Below are 23933 nucleotides of genomic sequence, written 5' to 3'. Positions count from 1 at the left end.
CTCTTGGGAGATTCTGAAGAGAAGTTGCAGAGATTGGTGGATGAATTTGGTAGGGTGTGCAAAAGAAGAAAATTAAAGGTGAATACAGGAAAGAGTAAGGTTATGAGGATAACAAAAAGATTAGGTGATGAAAGATTGAATATCAGATTGGAGGGAGAGAGTATGGAGGAGGTGAACGTATTCAGATATTTGGGAGTGGACGTGTCAGCGGATGGGTCTATGAAAGATGAGGTGAATCATAGAATTGATGAGGGAAAAAGAGTGAGTGGTGCACTTAGGAGTCTGTGGAGACAAAGAACTTTGTCCTTGGAGGCAAAGAGGGGAATGTATGAGAGTATAGTTTTACCAACGCTCTTATATGGGTGTGAAGCGTGGGTGATGAATGTTGCAGCGAGGAGAAGGCTGGAGGCAGTGGAGATGTCATGTCTGAGGGCAATGTGTGGTGTGAATATAATGCAGAGAATTCGTAGTTTGGAAGTTAGGAGGAGGTGCGGGATTACCAAAACTGTTGTCCAGAGGGCTGAGGAAGGGTTGTTGAGGTGGTTCGGACATGTAGAGAGAATGGAGCGAAACAGAATGACTTCAAGAGTGTATCAGTCTGTAGTGGAAGGAAGGCGGGGTAGGGGTCGGCCTAGGAAGGGTTGGAGGGAGGGGGTAAAGGAGGTTTTGTGTGCGAGGGGCTTGGACTTCCAGCAGGCATGCGTGAGCGTGTTTGATAGGAGTGAATGGAGACAAATGGTTTTTAATACTTGACGTGCTGTTGGAGTGTGAGCAAAGTAACATTTATGAAGGGATTCAGGGAAACCGGCAGGCCGGACTTGAGTCCTGGAGATGGGAAGTACAGTGCCTGCACTCTGAAGGAGGGGTGTTAATGTTGCAGTTTAAAAACTGTAGTGTAAAGCACCCTTCTGGCAAGACAGTGATGGAGTGAATGATGGTGAAAGTTTTTCTTTTTCGGGCCACCCTGCCTTGGTGGGAATCGGCCGGTGTGATAATAAAAAAAAAAAAACAATGTTATCATTGTATAGTAAAACCATAGTCTGCCTGTGTGAGGCATTAAAAAAGAGCAATATAAACCTGGCTTTCAAAAACACTGGGACAGTGAAACGGAGATTGATTCAAAACACTCCCTCTAACAAAGTTGGTGGAGTTTACAAGGTCCCATGTACTCAGTGTCCTCTCTCATATATTGGTCAACAGATAAACCTCTGAAACCAGAATAACACAACATAAATGCTCAATCAAGACAGGGCACGAGTCGAATGCTATCTTTAACCACGTTAGTTTCTGTAATCACTCGCCGGGGTGGGATGCTGCACCGATTATTGCACCTAAAAGTTTAGTCAGGGAAAGAAACAGAATTGAATCTTCTCTCTTGAAAACATAACAGGAATACCGTATGTAATTCAAATTATGGGTTATACAAGTTCAATAGCTGTTTAGTAAAGTCTATTATACAAAATCTTAAACAATAATGCTACACAAAATCACAGGATTGCTCATTATGCCAGGTGGTTACATAATGGAGTGGTGACGCTCGAGCAGTGTACGCACCTAACATCATGCTGCGTCTGACGTGAATAGCGGCGGCATACTATTTAACCCGTTTAGCTGTTACTGTACCATATATTGACATATACACAAGATTAAATAATAACATAGTAGGGTTAAAAGGATATTCGAAGAGGAAATTTGAATCATAGAAATATTATCAGAATGATAAAGAAGATTCCCAAATAATGTGTATTAATTGATACTGAGAAGACTGGTAGACAATATTTAGGAATATATAGAGAGATACTTCTGAGTACCCCTGGGAATATTCTAGATCCTCAGACTATATCTAAACGGACAAAGAAGTACATTAATTTCTTTTAATTAAAAGATTACACAGAATAATAGCAATCAATATGTACATTATCCACTGTGAAACATATATTCCCAAGTCACATGACTAGCGACTAGAAAAAGCTTGGGGCTGGCTGTTATATCTTCTGATTTCATATTCCTAGACTTGTGAAAACCCTTCCCTACCCCTGTGGAGGAGGGGGAGGGGGGGGGACACAGGCGGGTGGAGGGGGAGGGGGGGACACAGGCGGGTGGAGGGGGAGGGGGGACACAGGCGGGTGGAGGGGGAGGGGGGGGGACACAGGCGGGTGGAGGGGGAGGGGGGGGGACACAGGCGGGTGGAGGGGGAGGGGGGGGGACACAGGCGGGTGGAGGGGGAGGGGGGGGACACAGGCGGGTGGAGGGGGAGGGGGGGGACACAGGCGGGTGGAGGGGGAGGGGGGGGACACAGGCGGGTGGAGGGGGAGGGGGGGTTGACACAGGCGGGTGGAGGGGGATGGGGGTTGACACAGGCGGGTGGAGGGGGAGGGGGGGGACACAGGCGGGTGGAGGGGGAGGGGGGGGGACACAGGCGGGTGGAGGGGGGGGACACAGGCGGGTGGAGGGGGAGGGGGGGACACAGGCGGGTGGAGGGGGAGGGGGGACACAGGCGGGTGGAGGGGGAGGGGGGGACACAGGCGGGTGGAGGGGGAGGGGGGGACACAGACGGGTGGAGGGGGAGGGGGAACACAGGCGGGTGGAGGGGGAGGGGGGGGGACACAGGCGGGTGGCACGCAGACTGTTGCTTCACATTCTGACTACTTCAGGTGTCAGCTTGCATATATATATATGGGTGTGTGCGCGCGCGCGCGCGTGTGTGTGGTGCCGAATTGGTAAAACTTGCTCTTTTTGCTTAAATAGCAATGCTCTTCTCGTTGAATAAGACAAGCGAAAATTTGTGAATGTAATAATTTCGCAAAAATCATTCTGAACCTAACGAAAAAATATATTTGTTAATTAATAAATTATTGTAAACATTAATTTGTTAATAAACAAACACTCTTGAAGTCATTCTATTTTGTTCCTCAATACGTGTCCGAACCACCTCAACAACCTCTCCTCAGCCCTCTGGACAACAGTTTTGGTAATCCCGCACCTCCTCCTAACTTCCAAACTACGAATTCTCTGCATTATATTCACACCACACATTGCCCTCAGACATAACATCTCCACTGCCTCCAGCCTTCTCCTCGCTGCAACATTCATCACTCATGCTTCACACCCATATAAGCGTGTTGGTATAATTATACTCTCATACATTCCCCTCTTTGCTTCCATGGACAAAGTTCTTTGTCTCCACAGACTCCATAGTGCACCAATCACCTTTTTCCCTTCATCAGTTCTATGATTCACCTCATCTTTCATAGACCCATCTGCCGACACGTCCATTGCTAAATATCTCAATACATTCACCTCCTCCATACTCTCTCCCTCCAATCTGATATCCAATTGTTCGTTACCTAATTATATTATCCTCATCACCTTACTCTTTCCTGCATTCACTTTTAATTTTCTTCTTTTACATACCCTACCAAATTCATCCACCAACCTCTGCAACTTCTCTTCAGAATCTCCCAAAAGTACAGTGTCATCAACAAAGAGCAACTGTGACAACTCCCACTTTGTGTTAGATTCTTTATCTTTTAACTCCACACCTCTTGCCAAGACCCTCGCATTCACTTCTTTTACAACTCCATCTATAAATATATTAAACAACCACTGTGACATCACACATCCTTGTCTAAGGCCAACTTTTACTGGGAAATAATCTCCCTCTCTCCTACATACTCTAACCTGGGCCTCACTATCCTTGTAAAACCTCTTCACTACTTTCAGTAACCTACCTCCTATTTCACACACTAGTAACATCTGCGACATTTATCGCCTATCCACCCTATTATACACCTATTTCAAAATCATAAATGCCATAAAAACCTTTTTACCCTTATCTAAATATTGTTCACCTATATGTTTCACTGTAAACATTTTGTCTACACACTCCCTACCTTTCCTAAAGCCTCCTTGTTCATCTGCTATCCTACTCTCCGTCTTGCTCTTAATTCTTCCAATAATAACTCTACCATACACTTTATCAGGTATGGTCAACAGTGTTATTCCCCTATAATTTTTGCACTCTTTTGTCCCCTTTGCCTTTATACCAATCCCCAGGTACCTTACCTCTTCCAAACATTTATTAAATAAAAGCACTAACCACTCCAAAACTATATCCCCACCTGCTTTTAACATTTCTATCTTTATCCCATCAATCTCAGCTGCTTTACCCCCATTCATTCTACCCACTGTCTCACGAACTTTTCCCACACTCACAACTGGCTCTTCCTCACTCCTACAAGATGTTATTCCTCCTTGCCCTATACACGAAATCACACGGACTCGACCCCCGCAACCTCAACTAGGTGAGTACACAGTGAGTGCAGGACTCAGTGAGTGCAGGACTCAGTGAGTGCAGGACTCAGTGAGTGCAGGACTCAGTGAGTGCAGGACTCAGTGAGTGCAGGACTCAGTGAGTGCAGGACTCAGTGAGTGCAGGACTCAGTGAGTGCAGGACTCAGTGAGTGCAGGACTCAGTGAGTGCAGGACTCAGTGAGTGCAGGACTCAGTGAGTGCAGGACTCAGTGAGTGCAGGACACAGTGAGTGCAGGACACAGTGCAGGTCACAGTGATTGCAGCACTCAGTGAATGCAGGACACAGACAGTAAGTGTAGGAACCACAGTGAGTGCAGTTCACAGAGAGTGAGTGCAGTTCACAGAGAGTGAGCGCAGGACACAGAGAGTGAGCGCAGGACACAGAGAGTGAGCGCAGGACACAGAGAGTGAGCGCAGGACACAGAGAGTGAGTGCAGGACACAGAGAGTGAGTGCAGGTCACAGAGAGTGAGTGCAGGTCACAGAGAGTGAGTGCAGGGCACAGAGAGTGAGTGCAGGGCACAGAGAGTGAGTGCAGGGCACAGAGAGTGAGTGCAGGGCACAGAGAGTGAGTGCAGGGCACAGAGAGTGAGTGCAGGGCACAGAGAGTGAGTGCAGGGCACAGAGAGTGAGTGCAGGGCACAGAGAGTGAGTGCAGGGCACAGAGAGTGAGTGCAGGGCACAGAGAGTGAGTGCAGGGCACAGAGAGTGAGTGCAGGGCACAGAGAGTGAGTGCAGGGCACAGAGAGTGAGTGCAGGACACAGAGTGTGAGTGCAGGACACAGTGAGTGAGTGCAGGACACAGAGTGTGAGTGCAGGACACAGAGTGTGAGTGCAGGACACACAGTGCAGGACACACAGTGCAGGACACACAGTGCAGGACACACAGTGCAGGACACACAGTGCAGGACACACAGTGCAGGACACACAGTGCAGGACACAGACAGTGAGTGCAGGACACACAGTGAGTGCAGGACACACAGTGAGTGCAGGACTTACCTGCTGATACTCAGACGTATCTCGTTTCCGGAGACGAGGTCGAGAAGACATGTTGTAGTCCTGCAGATGTTCAGGTGTTACAGGTGTTGGAAGGCTTCACGTATTATGCTACATATGTTGCGCTCGAATACTCCACATGTTGCTCTCATGTTGAAATGCTGCGTATGTTGAGATGATGCAGGTGTTGCGATGATGCGGTGTTGTAATGCTGCAGGTATAGGATTGCTACATAAATTGGAGAATTGAAGATGGAGTGTTGCACAAGGTGTTTCATGTGTTGCAGTTGTTCAAGTGTTGGGTGTGGTGCTGGAGTGTTGGGTGTGTGCTGGAGTGTTGGGTGTGTGCTGGAGTGTTGGGTGTGTGGTGGAGTGTTGGGTGTGTGCTGGAGTGTTGGGTGTGTGCTGGAGTGTTGGGTGTGTGCTGGAGTGTTGGGTGTGTGCTGGAGTGTTGGGTGTGGTGCTGGAGTGTTGGGTGTGGTGCTGGAGTGTTGGGTGCGGTGCTGGAGTGTTGGGTGTGGTGCTGGAGTGTTGGGCGTGGGGCTGGAGTGTTGGGCGTGGGGCTGGAGTGTTGGGCGTGGGGCTGGAGTGTTGGGCGTGGGGCTGGAGTGATGGGCGTGGGGCTGGAGTGTTGGGCGTGGGGCTGGAGTGTTGGGCGTGGGGCTGGAGTGTTGGGGTGGTGATGGAGTGTTGGGGTGGTGCTGGAGTGTTGAGGTGGTGCTGGAGTGTTGGGGTGGTGCTGGAGTGTTGGGGTGGTGCTGGAGTGTTGAGGTGGTGCTGGAGTGTTGAGATGGTGCTGGAGTGTTGAGGTGGTGCTGGAGTGTTGAGGTGGTGCTGGAGTGTTGAGGTGGTGCTGGAGTGATGCAGGTGTTAGTGTAACATGTTTTGAAATAGTTAAGTACTGAAGTGACACAGGTGTTGGAATTACGTGGATGTAAAGAGTTGCAGGTGTTTTCTGTAGGTGTCTTGAGTACTACAACTGTAGAAGTACCACAAATGTTTGACTGAAGCCCGTTCCGAATTACTGAAACTATTGTAGTGCCACGACTGCAAAAGTGCCGCAGGTGTTGAGAGTGCCGCAGGTGTTGAGAGTGCCGCAGGTGTTGAGAGTGCCGCAGGTGTTGAGAGTGCCGCAGGTGTTGAGAGTGCCGCAGGTGTTGAGAGTGCCATGTTGCAGGTGTTGAGAGTGTCATGCTGCAAGTGTTGAGAGTGCCATGTTGCAGGTGTTGAGAGTGCCATGTTGCAGGTGTTGAGAGTGCCATGTTGCAGATGTTGAGAGTGCCATGTTGCAGGTGTTGAGAGTGCCATGTTGCAGGTGTTGAGAGTGCCATGTTGCAGGTGTTGAGAGTGCCATGTTGCAGGTGTTGAGAGTGCCATGTTGCAGGTGTTGAGAGTGCCATGTTGCAGGTGTTGAGAGTGCCGCAGGTGTTGAGAGTGCCGCAGGTGTTGAGAGTGCCGCAGGTGTTGAGAGTGCCGCAGGTGTTGTGAGTGCCGCAGGTGTTGAGAGTGCCGCAGGTGTTGAGAGTGCCGCAGGTGTTGAGAGTGCCGCAGGTGTTGGGGCACTGGATACAATACATTGCTGTGTGTCACATGAACAACTGATAAATGGTAACATTTTTCTCTATATATTCTTCTATATATTATAATGAATAAAAATGTTCATATTGTTGGAGATATTACTCAGTGATAATGTTCATATTGTTGGAGATATTACTTAGTGATAATGTTCATATTGTTGGAGATATTACTTAGTGATAATGTTCATATTGTTGGAGATATTACTCAGTGATAATGTTCATATTGTAGGAGATATTACTCAGTGATAATGTTCATATTGTTGGAGATATTACTCAGTGATAATGTTCATATTGTTGGAGATATTACTCAGTGATAATGTTCATATTGTTGGAGATATTACTTAGTGATAATGTTCATATTGTTGGAGATATTACTCAGTGATAATGTTCATATTGTTGGAGATATTACTCAGTGATAATGTTCATATTGTTGGAGATATTACTCAGTGATAATGTTCATATTGTTGGAGATATTACTCAGTGATAATGTTCATATTGTTGGAGATATTACTCAGTGATAATGTTCATATTGTTGGAGATATTGCTCAGTGATAATGTTCATATTGTTGGAGATATTACTCAGTGATAATGTTCATATTGTTGGAGATATTTCTCAGTGATAATGTTCATATTGTTGGAGATATTACTCAGTGATAATGTTCATATTGTTGGAGATATTACTCAGTGATTATGTTCATATTGTTGGAGATATTACTCAGTGATAATGTTCATATTGTTGGAGATATTACTCAGTGATAATGTTCATATTGTTGGAGATATTACTCAGTGATAATGTTCATATTGTTGGAGATATTACTCAGTGATAATGTTCATATTGTTGGAGATATTGCTCAGTGATAATGTTCATATTGTTGGAGATATTACTCAGTGATAATGTTCATATTGTTGGAGATATTGCTCAGTGATAATGTTCATATTGTTGGAGATATTACTCAGTGATAATGTTCATATTGTTGGAGATATTACTCAGTGATAATGTTCATATTGTTGGAGATATTACTCAGTGATTATGTTCATATTGTTGGAGATATTACTCAGTGATAATGTTCATATTGTTGGAGATATTACTCAGTGATTATGTTCATATTGTTGGAGATATTACTCAGTGATAATGTTCATATTGTTGGAGATATTACTCAGTGTTAATGTTTATATTGTTGGAGATATTACTCAGTGATAATGTTCATATTGTTGGAGATATTACTCAGTGATAATGTTCATATTGTTGGAGATATTACTCAGTGATAATGTTCATATTGTTGGAGATATTACTCAGTGATTATGTTCATATTGTTGGAGATATTACTCAGTGATAATGTTCATATTGTTGGAGATATTACTCAGTGATAATGTTCATATTGTTGGAGATATTACTCAGTGATAATGTTCATATTGTTGGAGATATTACTCAGTGATAATGTTCATATTGTTGGAGATATTACTCAGTGATAATGTTCATATTGTTGGAGATATTACTCAGTGATAATGTTCATATTGTTGGAGATATTACTCAGTGATAATGTTCATATTGTAGGAGATATTACTCAGTGATAATGTTCATATTGTAGGAGATATTACTCAGTGATAATGTTCATATTGTAGGAGATATTACTCAGTGATAATGTTCATATTGTTGGAGATATTACTCAGTGATAATGTTCATATTGTTGGAGATATTACTCAGTGATAATGTTCATATTGTTGGAGATATTACTCAGTGATAATGTTCATATTGTTGGAGATATTACTCAGTGATAATGTTCATATTGTAGGAGATATTACTCAGTGATAATGTTCATATTGTTGGAGATATTACTCAGTCACAATGTTCATATTGTTGGAGATATTACTCAGTGATAATGTTCATATTGTTGGAGATATTACTCAGTGATAATGTTCATATTGTTGGAGATATTACTCAGTGATAATGTTCATATTGTTGGAGATATTACTCAGTCACAATGTTCATATTGTTGGAGATATTACTCAGTGATAATGTTCATATTGTAGGAGATATCACTACCACCACAGCCATCGCTATCACCACAGCCATCACTGCCACCACAGCCATCACTACCACTACCACAACAGCCACCATTACCACCACAGCCATCACTACCACCACAGCCATCACTACCACCACTACCACAACAGCCACCATTACCACCACAGCCACCACCACTACAGCCACCACTATCACCACAGCTACCACTATCACCACAGCTACCACTATCACCACAGCTACCACTACCACAGCTACCACTACCACCACAGCTACCACTACCACCACAGCTACCACTACCACCACAGCTACCACTACTACCACAGCTACCACTACCACCACAGCTACCACTGCCACCACAGCTATCACAGGCACCAATACTACCACAGCTACCACCACCATAATCACCACTACCACCATAGCCACCACAGCCATCACTACCACCATATCCACCACTACCACCACAGGCACCACTACCACCACTACAACCACAGGCACCACTACAACCACAGGCACCACTACCACCACAGCCACCGCTACCACCACAGCCACCACTACAACCAGTACCACCACAGGCACCACTACCACCACAGGCACCACTACTACCACCAGTTACCACCACAGGCACCACTACCACCACAGGCACCACTACCACCACAGGCACCACTACCACCACAGTTACCACACCAACCTCCAGTACCACCATAGCCACCACAGCCACCACTACCACCACAATCACAACCACCATTACCACCACAGCTACCACTACCACCACTACCACCACAGGCACCACGGCCACCACTACCACCACAGGCACCACTACCACCACAGGCACCACTACCACCACGGCCACCACTACCACCACAGCTACCACTACAGCCACCACTACCACCACAGCCACCACTACCACCACAGGCACCACTACCACCACAGGCACCACTACCACCACAGCCACCACAGGCACCACTACCACCACAGCCACCACAGCCACCACTACCACCACAGCCACCACTACCACCACAGCCACCACTACCACCACAGCCATCACTACCACCACAGCCATCACTACCACCACAGCCATCACTACCACCACAGCCACCACTACCACCACAGGCACCACTACCACCACGGCCACCACTACCACCACAGCTACCACTACAGCCACCACTACCACCACTACCACCACTACCACCACAGCTACCACCACAGCCACCACTACCACCACGGTCACCACTACCACCACGGTCACCACTACCACCACAGCCACCACTACCACCACAGCCACCACTACCACCACAGGCACCACTACCACCACGGCCACCACTACCACCACAGCCACCACTACCACCACAGGCACCACTACCACCACGGCCACTACTACCACCACAGCTACCACTACAGCCACCACTACCATCACAGCCACCACTACCACCACAGCCACCACTAGCACCACAGGCACCACTACCACCACAGGCACCACTACCACCACTACCACCACAGCCACCACTACCACCACAGGCACCACTACCACCACTACCACCACTACCACCACAGCCACCACTACGACCACAGCCACCACTACCGCCACAGCCACCACTACCGCCACAGCTACCACTACCACCACAGCCACCACTACCACCACAGCCACCACTACCACCACTGGCACCACTACCACCACAGCGACCACTACCACCACAGCTACCACCACAGCCACCACTACCACCACAGGCACCTCTACCACCACAGCCACCACTACCACCACAGCCACCACTACCACCACGGCCACCACTACCACCACGGCCACCACTACCACCACGGCCACCACTACCACCACAGCTACCACTACCACCACAGCTACCACAGCTACCACTACCACCACTACCACCACAGCTACCACTACCACCACAGCTACGACAGCCTCTACTACCACCACAGCCACCACTACCACCACAGCCACCACTACCACCACAGGCACCACTACCACCACGGCCACCACTACCACCACGGCCACCACTACCACCACGGCTACCACTACCACCACAGCTACCACTACCACCACGGCCTACCACCACGGCCACCACTACCACCACGGCTACCACTACCACCACGGCTACCACTACCACCACGGCTACCACTACCACCACGGCCACCACTACCACCACGGCCACCACTACCACCACGGCCACCACTACCACCACGGCCACCACTACCACCACGGCCACCACTACCACCACGGCCACCACTACCACCACGGCCACCACTACCACCACGGCTACCACTACCACCACGGCCACCACTACCACCACAGCTACCACTACCACCACGGCCACCACTACCACCACGGCCACCACTACCACCACAGCTACCACTACCACCACGGCCACCACTACCACCACGGCTACCACTACCACCACGGCTACCACTACCACCACGGCCACCACTACCACCACAGCTACCACTACCACCACGGCCACCACTACCACCACCACCATGGCCACCACTACCACCACGGCCACCACTACCACCACAGCTACCACTACCACCACGGCCACCACTACCACCACCACCATGGCCACCACTACCACCACGGCCACCACTACCACCACAGCTACCACTACAGCCACCACTACCACCACAGCTACCACTACCACCACGGCCACCACTACCACCACAGCTACCACTACAGCCACCACTACCACCACTGCCACCACTACCACCACTGCCACCACTACCAGCCATATTACATTCAAGATAACAGTAACGTCAACTAAACTGACAGATATTAATAAAGTCACCTTAGTAGTACCAAGAGGTTGTCGCACAACGGTTCTCAAAATATCTCGTGATTGGCTCGTTTCTTGACAATTTGTTTATTGAGAAAATGTATATAAAATTAGGCTTCTTTTAACGACTTCAGATATTAGATACAATTGCTAGTCGTGTAATGATTGCCAGTTACCTTCATATGAAGGTGGGACAACAAGAGTTAACATGAAAAAAAAAATTGTTTCCTTTGACCGGGTTGCTGAAGATATTGTGGGTCGTCCCTTGTTCAACTGGTCGCCTCAGTTGACTGTGTTATGTCTCTACAGGATGTTATCCATCTTATGGAATCCATAAGTTATAATATTTTGAAGTGATAGAACGAGTCATTCTTTAGTTATTGAATTGAAAAGTTGGAACTTAAGCAGTCTTAACAACAATGCGAACTTTGCTTTTTTCTTTTTGGGGGGAAGGGGGGGGATTACACACCAGAGTTGAAAATTTGAAGCTGAAAATAAGAATAATTCTCCAGTTGCTGAACGGATATCAGTTCTATTTCTTGTAGAGAAATTTCGTACATTAAATAAGTGTACACAAATCTCTTATAACTTACTAGCCTGGACACACTACTCGTGTCATTAAATATTCGAACCATTCAGAAGAGCTTCAAAAATATTGAAAGTCATTACCCGAGAATGAACATTTCACATTATTTTTACGCTTAAAATTGACAATGGACACGTACACAATTGAATTTAATTATCCACTGCAGGTGAGTTATGAAGAACCATTTTGAATATTTGAAGCTTTACTATGGAGGATTTTGGAAATTATCGGAGACTTTGTGGGATGCTAGAAACAGAGCATCTGCACATGTCAGTTATTCGCAGAATTTCGTCCTAGTTACCGTACACCAGCGTTGAAAGTTTGAAGTTTATTGCCATGGGACTTCCCGTGTTTTGAGTGAAATATAAACGAACAGCTGGAAAGGTACAAAATCAGTCTACCACTTGAAGGTCCTCATTCAGGAATATCTTAATTAAAAAACTCCAAAGATTCACATATATACTGGTCGTAAAGTTAAGTGGTCTGATCTACGAGGGAAAGCAAATCATGAGAAGCAAAGATCAGGAGAGATATGATAATAAAGTATAAAATACTCATGAGTAATTGATATTACTCACATTAACGAACTGTTTGAAAGAAAACAATCGGGGTTAAGTGAGCAATAATAAAAATAAAATTCTCAAATAGCCACCTGGACGTTATAAAAGACTTCAGCCAGGAACTGGAACGACTTAGAGACAATGGTGAAAACGATCACCAGAAATAGCTTTTAGAATAGGGAAAAAAGGCCCACGAGGAGAGAAATTATTAAAAGTATGAAAGACAAAGAACGTTGGAGAATAAGCCGTGCCGAAGAGCCAGAAACGAATATGCTAACAATCAATTGCCGTTAGAAAAGCGCAGGAGCTGGGATTTGATGTTTGCAACCGCATAGAGATGAGTACAGTTCGGCATCACATATGTAGCCAATGTCGAGTTTGCATGCATATATTCAACCTAATGGAAGACAAGCCCTACATACTAGGAAGAGCAGGCTTAAATATGAAAGTTGAAATCACTCCGGTGATGTATATGGCGATGACCCTATGATTCCTCACGAGATCGAGGCAGTCAAGAAATGTATTAAGCATTTTGGGCGATGTGTGGAGAAAGGGCGCGGAGACACACAAACTCACCTAGTTGTACCTACATAGGGGGCTCCTTGCCATGGTAAAGAGGCTCTTAGTCTCAGGAATTAGACCTTATGGTCTCCTTCCTCAGGCTGAACCTAATTACTCCCAATCTGTCCTTCTCTATCCCATCCTCCCCATTCCCCCTTTTCCTTTCCTCTCACTTCCCATCCCTCCTTTTCTCCATCTCGTTTGTAGCCTCTGGGGTCTCCCTCTCTGGGATTATGGTTTCTAGGTATGGGGAAGTGTGCAAGGATTAATCCCACTCCGTGGGGTCCCTGGGGAGGAGTGTAGTTTGCAGTGGAATCTGGATCATCTGGAGGCACCCTGCTCCCTTCCCGGATTTCCAGCAGGTGGGGTGGGGTGTCCTGCAGGTGACGGGTGTATCTCCAGAGGCTGCCTGACAGTTCTGGGAGGTGGCAGCTGAAGGAGGTATGCTTTGTGGCGGGTATCCGACCGCCCTCTCATTTGTCCGCCGAGGTGGTTCGGTAGATGTGAGGTTGCTGGTTTACTGGAGTGAAGGGCAGGATATGGCACGGGTTCTATGCTGTATTTGCACTGCTGAGAGTCTCGAGGTCCTCTTGGGTGAGAGGGGGAACTTACGACCCTTTCATGCCTTCTAGTGTCTGTCACTCTGCTATCTTTTTTTTCTTTCCTTTTTTTTTTCTTTAATAAGAAAGAAGTATCACCATCACGGAGTCTTCATTCCATGACTCCCCTCCTCCTCCTCCTCCTCCTCTTCCTCTTCCTCTTCCCATTTTGTTACTGCATCCTATTCTGACCTGGCTTCATTATTGGACCATTTTCCAGATTTTTCCCATACCTGGAGTTTACCTGGAGAGAGTTCCGGGGGTCAACGCCCCCGCGGCCCGGTCTGTGACCAGGCTCCTGCTAGTGACACTTTGTCACCTGCTCCAGGTGCTAAGGTTCCGCCCTTTTCATCTAGTGCCTTCTAGTGACCCCGTGGCATGGCTGGCAAAGCTCTCCCTTCACACACGGAGGGTCCGGGTTTGATTCCCGGCGGGGTAGAAACATTTCAACGCACTTCCGTACACCTGTTGCCCTGTTCGCCCAGTAGCAAATAGGTACCTGGGTGTTAGTCGACTTCGCATCCTGGTGGACAAAATTGAGGACCCCAATGGAAATTAGTCACAGTCCTCGATGACGCACTGACTTTCTTGGGTTATGCTGAGTGGCTAACCCTCCGGGGTTAAAAATCCGAACGAAATCTTATCTTGCCTCTTTCACGTCTTTGTGTCCAGCTTCCCCAAATACGGTGTGACGGTTTTCAGATTGCCCACCTGCCTCAGGTCGAGCCACCTGCCTCAGGTCGAGCCATCTGCCTCAGGTCGAGCCATCTGCGGTCCTGCACCATTTGTTCAGACCATTTGCTGACGACAGTTCTTCGATTTCCGCTCATTCCACCCAGAAACGACCTACATGACACCCACTTCCTTTGCGCACCATGTTTACAGGTACACAGTGGACCAAATTCTTTTCCTTACAACCGACATCTCCAACTGATCATCTTTCAGACCACAGTATTGGTAAAGATCTTTCATGACAAGTTGGCCAAAATATATCCTTTCACACTCTTCGTGCATCGTTACAATTCAGAATCCAGATCAAGCTCATGATCTTTCTTCCCATCTTCCATTGATAATGTTAATATCACAGTTAACAAGCACGCTACTCTCAGCTCTTGCAATGATACAGTGGTCTTACCATGTACCGTTGTCAGTGTGATTTTCTACCTTGCGCTGACGATATTTTAGAGCAATTAGCCATTCAGGACCTTCCAGTTCTCAAACTGGATACATACGTGGATACATATGTCCAGCTCGCCTCTGCGGTAATATACTGGCTTTCCTTGCAGTTTTCTTATAAAAAAGACTTTGATCAGGCCGAGGGAGTTCCACAAGGTTGTGTTCTTAGCACCACCCTTTTTCTCTTGGCTATAAATGGCCTACCTTCTGTCCTTCCATCTCATATTTGGTTGTCACTTTTTGTGGATAACTTCGCTATAGGTTACTCAGGCGCTGACTGTCGCCTGGTAGCGGCCTCCCTTCAGGATGCAGTTGACCGTGTTTCCCATAGGGCCACTTCTTATGAATTTCAATTTTCTAGTACGAAAACCCATTTCATTACTTTCACTAGAAGTTCTCTTGTCCCAGATATTCCATTGTATTTACATGGCTCACATATCCCAGAATGTGATATGGTCAAGTTTTTTGGCCTTCTATTCGATAGCCGGTTGACATGGAAACCTCAAGTTTCCTCTTTGAAGGCAGCTTACCATGGTCGGCTAAATCTCCTTAAAATTCTTGCACATCGTTCATGGGGAGTAGATCGCCGAACTCTCCTCCGTTTGCATTCCATCATAGTCTTGTCCAGGCTGGATTTTGGTGACCAAGTCTATTCAGCGGCTTCTCCTACGACTGCTCATAAGTTAGATCCCTTTCATCATCAGGGTCTACGTTTATGCCTTGGTGTCTTTCGTTCATCCTCTGTTGAAAGCCTCTGTGCTGAGGCGAATGTTCCTTCCTTAGCTGATCGTCGTGATGCTCATTGTCTTCGTTACTTTGTTCCCTCTTACAATCTTTGTTCCTTCTACGCATAAGTTGGTCTCAGACGTTAGTAAAAGTCCGTTATTTGTTCAGCACCCCTGCTTAGTCCGACTGTTTTCTCTTCATCCTCACTCACTACGGTCTTCTCTCCAGTTGCCTCCCTTATATGCTCATGTATCGTCTGCCGTTTCCCTTCATCCTTAGAAGGTCCTGACGGTTCGTGTCTGTTCACCCCTACTGCCGCTTGCCAAAGCTCTCTTACGTATGGCTGCTTCTCGCTCTCTTTTTCTTGATAACTTCTGGCTGCATGCTCATGCTGTCGTTGTTTATACAGACGATTCTAAAACTTCTGATGGTGGTGGGTTCACGGCGGTGTTCCCTGACGATGTTATCCGGGATTCTATGTTAGACTCGGCTAGTATTTTTGCTGCCGAGTTGAATGCCATCCTCATAGCATTTCTCCGTTTTACATATATGTCTCTTTTGGCGTTTGTGATCTTTTTAGATTCCCTTCATGCTTTACAATCCATTAAACAATTTTATACCCCTCATCCAATGGTCCTTCGTATTCAACTATGGTTGCACCCTGTAGCTAGCAAAAACAAAGACATCGTTTTCTGTCGGGTCCCTGAACACGTTGATGTGCAGGGCAATGAATAGGCGGATGCTGCTGCGTACTCAGCGGTACTTGGATGGAGCACAAGTAGAATAGGTAAGGGCCGGTAGTTGTAGAATAATGTTAATAAGTATTATTAACACACGTCTTGCCCCTTTATCTGGCGTCTATCCTGGAAGACCACGCCAGGAACAGAGCTGACAAATAAGAGAAAATAAAACTGGTTACCCATAGTCATGATAATATAACATTTAAGAAAGAAAAAGAATGATAAATGCCAAAATCATTACTGGTAACCAGCAAACACTAGAAAAGAACAAACAGTAATACTCCTGGTAGATCACCCTACCTGATTAGGAGAAGAGTGGAGGTGAAGTGACTCTCCAAACTTCAATCCACACCAGGTAAGGTAAATATTACCAGGAGTAGAAACTTTAACAAATCGGACACCAGGAACTAGTTTTGCCCCAGCCTGCCAGTGAGGGGGGGGGGGGGTGTGTGCGCGCGCAACGTAACTCGCTAATGGTTCCTGGTTGCCCGAACAACCTTAACCCCACTTACACCTACTTTTCCCTCACAGTTATTATCTCCTCCAGTTTTCCATAACGGAGTAGTTGGAATTTGTCCTCATTGAACATCATATTGTTTACCGTTGCCCACTGGAAAACTTTGTTTATATCTTCTTGGAGGTTAACCGCGTCCTCAGCAGATGACAGCCTCATCCAGATCCTAGTATCATCCGCAAAGGATGATACGGTGCTGTGGTGTATATCTCTGTTTATGTCTGATATGAGGATAAGGAATAAGATGGGGGCGAGTACTGTGCCTTGTGGAACAGAGCTCTTCACTATGGCAGCCTCCGATTTAACTCTGTTGACCACTACTCTTTGTGTTCGATTTGTTAGGAAGTTGAAGATCCATCTCCCCACTTTCCCAGTTATTCCTTTAGCACGTATTTTATGGGCTATTACGCCATGATCGCATTTGTCAAATGCTTTTGCAAAGTCTGTGTATATTACATCTGCATTCTGATTTTCTTCCAGTGCATCCAAGGCCATGTCATAGTGATCCAGTAGTTGTGAGAGGCAGGAGCGACCTGCCCTGAACCCATGTTGCCCTGGATTGTGCAGATTTGGGGAATCCAGGTGATTTGCAATCCTGCTTCTTAGCACTCTTTCAAAGATTTTTATGATGTGGGATGTCAGAGCTATTGGTATATAGTTCTTAGCTAATGCTTTGCTGCCACCTTTATGGAGTGGGGCTATATCCGTTGTTTTAAGTGACTGTGGAATTTCACCCATGTCCAAGCTCCTCCTCCATAGTGTACTTAGGGCACGCAAGAGGGGTTTCTTGCAATTCTTAATGAAAACAGAGTTCCACGAGTCTGGGCCCGGGGCTGAGTGCATAGGCATGTTGTCAATGGCTTTTTCGAAATCTATCGGAGTTAGGGTAATGTCGGAAATCTGGCATACATTTATGGAGTTTTGAGGCTCATTCATGAAGAAATCATTTGGGTCGTCGATCCTCAGACCGATTAGTGGTTCACTAAACACAGAGTCGTACTGGGATTTCAATATTTCACTCATTTCCTTGTTGTCGTCTGTGTAAGTCCCATCCTGTCTGAGTAAGGGCCCGATACTAGATGTGGTATTTGCCTTGTTTTTGGCATATTAAAAGAAATATTTTGAATTTCTTTCAATTTCACTAATAGCTTTAAGCTCCTCCTGCCTCTCCTGGTTCCTGTAAGAGTCATTTAGCTTAAGTTCGATAGTTTCCACTTCCCTGGTCAGCGCCTCCCTTCGTGTATCAGATATTCTAGCACTCCTGAGGAGCTCAGTGACTCTTCGTCGTCTTCTGTAGAGGGAGCGTCTTTTTCTCTCCAGTTTACTCCTGCTCTTCTTCTTTCTTAGGGGAATATGCCTAGAACATGCTTCGGCTACCAGGCAGTTGATCCTTTCAAGGCACTGGTTTGGGTCCATGTCATTTAAGACATCTTCCCAACATGTTTCGTTTAGGACATGGTTTACCTGGTCCCAGTTGATGTTCTTGTTGTTGAAATTGTATTTTGTGAAGACACCTTCACAGGTACATGCATTCTGTTGTTCAGGACCCCTATGCATGTACGTCTGGACTTCGATTAGATTGTGATCGGAATTAGTTGTTTTTGATATTCTTATGTCTCTTATCAGGTCCTCATTATTTGTGAAGATAAGGTCAAGTGTGTTTTCTAGTCTTGTTGGCTCCACTATCTGCTGGCTTAAGGTGTGTTTTTCGCAGAGACTTAGTAGCTCATGTGTGTGTGACCTTTCATCTGCGCTACCTCCGGGGATTGTTTCAGCTATAACATTATTTGCTACATTCTTCCATTTTGTATGCCTTAGGTTGAAATCACCAAGCAGTAAGATGTTTGGGGATGGAGCTGGAAGGTTTTCCAAACAGTAATCGATTTTCAGTAGCTGTTCCTTGAACTGTTGGGAGGTTGCATCTGGTGGCTTGTATACAACCACAATGACTAGGTTTTGGTTCTCGATCTTTATTGATAGAACTTCAGCTACCTCATTTGTGGTGTTCAGCAACTCCGTGCAGATAAGGGACTCTTTGACATACAGGCCAACCCCCCCCTTGTTGCCTGTTTTTTTCTGTCGCATCTAAAAAGGTTGTAACCACTTATCCATATTTCACTGTCAAAGTGATCTTTTGTGTGAGTCTCTGTGAAGGCTGCAAACATTGCATTAGACTCCACTAGAAGTCCACTGATAAAAGGTATTTTGTTGTTGGTGGATGGCTTAAGGCCCTGTATATTAGCAAATATGAACGAGGTTGTATTCTGTGTTTGTTGGGGGGATTTTGTTATTGGCATCAGTAGTTGTAATAATTCTGGAGGGCCATGGGTGGCCACTGGCTGCGCCTCCAGTCCAACAAGGCTCCAAGGTGGTGGACTATTTTTGTTATTTCCTTCCATTTTCTTTTTTCGTTTCCTGCCACTAAAAAATCACCTGGAGTTGGGTTGTCGTAGCTACTATTGTTTGTCTTGTGGGGTCTGTGCCTCCTGGTCCCTTTTAGATGGTATGCAGGGCATTCGATGTTGTAACACTGCTTCTGGAGGACCGAGGAGTGGCACAGTTTTGGGTGAAAGAAAGTACAGGAAGAAGAACGACACACTCCTTTAGACAGGAGGTCGCTACATTTTTTGGGATGGTCAAAGTAGCATGTCCCATTTTTTTCCCCTGTTATTCCATGCTTACAGATGCCCCAAGCATAATATTTGCACAAATTCACCTTTGGTTGAGAATTGTTGGGAGGTGTGTTGTCAATTTCTGCAGGTTCTGGGACTGCACTATAATCCTCAGTATCCAAGCCAGGGCCACCCCGTCCTGGATTCCATCTACTTTCCCCAGTAGAGGAAGGAGGAGACTCCTCTCCAACATCTGTACTGTGGGCCACGGTCTTGTGCAATGATGGTTGTATATTTACTGTTTTTGTGGTGGTTTGGGTAGTGTCCCTAGGAGAGTCTGGGCTGGCAGTAGGGCTGGGGGCTGGGTCTGGGTCAGCACTGGGGCTGGGGGGTGGGGCTGGGTCTGGGCCAGCACCAGCACTGAGGGTATTGGTGCTATGCCTGGGGGAGCTTGGGCCAGCACCATCACTGTGGGTATTAGTGCTAAGACTGGGGGATGGGTCTGGCTTAGCACCATGTGGGTGACTAGGTAGTTTCGAGTCATCTGTTGTGGTATGGACATTCTGCATTTTTTGATACACTATCTCTTTCTCCCATGTTTTATATATTTTTGGTAGACTATCCAAGAGGTCATCCTTGTTTTCTTGATTATTTTTATCATTTATTACTCTCCTTAGTACCTTTCTGATACCTGCCCAAAGTTCTACATCTTTATTGCACAACCAGAAGCACCTTGCTAGTTCAAGGTCATTTTTTGAGGCTGTATTTAGTCTAGTACAAGAGATATGGTGTTTGGAAGAGCATAGGTTGCATGTGATTCTGGAATTCCTTCCAAGGATTTTTTTACATGTCCCACAGATATGCTGTGCTGACATCCTGTCTGTATCCTACTACACTGTATGCCACGGAAGAAAACTGATTTCCACTTTACCTTTCTCTTGCTGGTGCCAGTAATATGCAAGATGTATTTATACGAACCAAGTTTGCAGTATGTGGGTGGTGGTGTAGGGTGGGTGTAGGGTGGGTGGTGGTGCAGGGTGGGTGGTGGGTGGTGGTGCAGGGTGGGTGGTGATTGTAGGGTGGGTGGTGGGTGTAGGGTGGGTGTAGGGTGGGTGGTGGTGTAGGGTGGGTGCAGGGTGGGTGTGAGCCAGACTTGCCCACACTCCACACTTCACTTAGGCCTACGCTAACTTCCCCCTACACTTCTAAGGAAAAGATTATTCCCTGTTTAGTAGAGGTAACGGTCGTATGCTCAATTTATGTATGCTGTGATTCCCTGCACCTCAATGCTACCATCACTCGTTTCATATCTTATGACTATAGTAGTTACTTATCCGTTATTAACACTTCACTGGACCTCTGGCAATAGTTCGCTAGTGCCAGTCGCTTGTAAGATATTCCCCTTTCTACACTATATATTGTACGCTATACTTGGGGATAATTTAGATTACTCTTATCTACAATTTAGTTCACTATGCCACTGCACATATATATCCTTGTCACTCACTATATTACTTATAGATAGATAGATCGATATTCGTTTATTTCCACTTGTGTCGACACCCGGCAATAATTCACTAGTGCTGGTCAGGTCTATTTCCCACGGTAACCGTTTCTCCACCGGCACTCTCTATGTGACACTATAATCCATATTTTCCTATTTAGCGTTCACTGATATTCCTTTTTTGTTTGTTCAAAGGAGTATATGCACTTTATGGTTGCACACGCTTATTTTCCGCATTCTGTTCCCTCCACTGCCATCAAGACACGCAGTTTTTTGACGGAGCACAAACGCGCGCGACTGTCCCCTTCACGGTCACAAGGCACAAGGTACGTGATCTTCCGGTTTCTTATAGAGGTATTCCTGTCAGGGACTATTTTACAGTCATCTCTGCCCATCTTTGCGGCCATTGGCAACAACAGTGGTCGGGCATGCAGCATAACAAGCCACTTTTAGGTTTGTGGCCATCTTACCACCGTTGCCGTGCTCAGGAGACTGCACTTTCCCGTCTCCGCATCGGCCATACTCGTCTTACCCATGGGTATCTCATGGAACGACACCCTACACCTCTCTGTGAGGTTTGTTAGGTCTCTATGTCGGCTTTTCACTTTCTTGTGGATTGTCCAGTTTACCAGTGAGCTTGCAGGATTTACCTCTACTGATACCACCGCCATACCACTCTTACCTTATCTCTCCTTCTTGCAGTCGACCCTGCCTTTGATTTGCTATCACTTTTTGACTTCGTCAGCAACTGCTTTAATATACGAACTTTGACACACAACCCCTAGCGTCCCTTCCAGCCCTTTTCTCCCGTCACTTCTGTTCCCCACTCCACCTAGCTGTTCATAGCCTCAGCACTATTTTCTGCCCAGCAGTGCTTCATGACCCTGGTCGGTTTAGTGCTTTATTTGGTTATAATAATGTGATTCTAGTGGTTGAGTCACAGTTCCTGGCCCCGCCTCTTCATTGGTCGTTACTAGGTCACTCTTCCTGCTCCGTGAGCTTTATCGCACCTCTTCTTAAACCCAGGTATGGATCATGTCTCCAGTACATCACTTCCCAGACTATTCCACTACCTGACTACTCTGTGACTGAAGAAATGGTTCTTAACATCCCTGCGATTTATTTGAATCTCCAATTCCAATTGTGACCCCCTTGTTGCTGTGTCCCATCTTAGGAACATCCTGTCTCTGTGCACCTTATCAGTTTCTCTTAAGTATTTTATATGTCGTTTTCATATCCCCATATCTCTCCTGTCCTCCAGTGTCCTCAGGTCAATTTATCTTAATCTGTCCTCGTAGGAGATGCCCCTCAGCTCTGGGACTAGTCTTGTTGCAAACCCGTTGCACTTTCTTTAATTTCTTTACATGGTTGGCTAGGTGTGGGTTCCAAACTGGTGCTGCATACTCCAATATAGGCCTAACATACACGGAGTACAGGGTCATGAATGATTCCTAGTTGATATGTCGGAATGCTTTTCTTAGGTATGCTAGGCGCCCATAAGCTGCGGCAGCTATTTGGTTGATGTGCCCCTTAGAAGATGTGCCCCAAGATCTTTTTCCTTGAGTGAGGTTTGTAGTCTCTGGCCCCCTAGACTTTGCACTTGGTAGGGTTGAGCTCCAGAAACAGCACTGGTCCTAGGACTGACCCCTGTGGAACCCCGCTCGTCACAGGCGCCCACTCTGATACCTCGTCATGTACTTGCTGGCATCTTCCCGACAGGTATTCGCTGATCTATTGCAGTGCCTTCCCTGTTATACCTGCCTGATTCTCCAGCTTAAACACTAATCTCTCCTGTGGAGCTGTATCAAAAGTCTTCTTACAGTCCAAGAAAATGCAGTCTACCCACCTCTCTCTCTCTCTCTCTCTCTCTCTCTCTCTCTCTCTCTCTCTCTCTCTCTCTCTCTCTCTCTCTCTCTCTCTCTCTCGAACTCCAGAATGTTTGTGACACAGGATTTCCCGCCCCTGAAACTGTGTTGGTTGTCGTTGATAAACTTATTCCTTTCTAGGTGCTCCTCCACTCTTCTGATAATCTTCTCCATGACTTTGCATAATATGCATGTCAGTGACACTAGTCTGAAGTTTAAAGTTTCATGTCTGTCTCCTTGTTTAAAATTTGGGACTACATTTGCTGTCTTCCATAACTCAGGTAGTCCCCCTGTTTCGATAGACGTGTTGAAGATTGTTGTTAGTGGCACACACAGTGCCTCTGCTCCCTCTCTCACACTGATAGAGAGGTGTTATCCTGCCCTATCGCCTTTAAGGCATCTAGCTTGCTTAACAGCCTCTTCACTTCTTCTGTTGTAAGTATTGTGTCCAACACTTGATGGTGTACCCCACCTCTCTGTCTTTCTGGAGTCCCTTCTGTCTCCTCTATGAACACTTCTTTGAATCTCATGTTGAGCTCCTCAAATCTCGGTCGTTTCTTGTGACTTCCCTTCTTTCCTCAGCCTGATTACCTGATCTTTGACTGCTGTTTTTCTGCTGAAAACAACCGTGCTCTGTCGCACTGAACCTTATGCAGAAAAAACTTTATGCCTCTAAGGTCCCGTCTCTTGCAATTTGGCTTCATTCGTTCTGCCTATCCTGTTCCCTCTACACTAGTAACTCTACTATGCATTCGAAGGTCAGAACTATGTGGTCACTGGCCCCAAGGGGTCTTTCACA

At 46.4% G+C, this 23933-nt stretch overlaps 1 protein-coding gene across 1 annotated transcript in view; it reads right to left on the bottom strand.

The window, feature by feature from the left end:
• The window catches only part of LOC128695501 (dynein axonemal intermediate chain 1-like), a 163685-nt gene that overhangs the window by 106506 nt on the left and 33246 nt on the right, over positions 1 to 23933 (bottom strand). Inside the window, exon 2 of the mRNA XM_053786183.2 lies at positions 5313 to 5520. Coding sequence (XP_053642158.2) covers positions 5313 to 5363 — 51 coding nt within the window. The 5' untranslated portion in view covers positions 5364 to 5520. The remainder of the gene's footprint in view (positions 1 to 5312; positions 5521 to 23933) is intronic.

Source organism: Cherax quadricarinatus, chromosome 50 (genome assembly GCF_038502225.1).
Source record: "Cherax quadricarinatus isolate ZL_2023a chromosome 50, ASM3850222v1, whole genome shotgun sequence".
Lineage (NCBI taxonomy): Eukaryota > Metazoa > Arthropoda > Malacostraca > Decapoda > Parastacidae > Cherax > Cherax quadricarinatus.
This window is presented reverse-complemented; position numbering and strand designations above follow the sequence as displayed.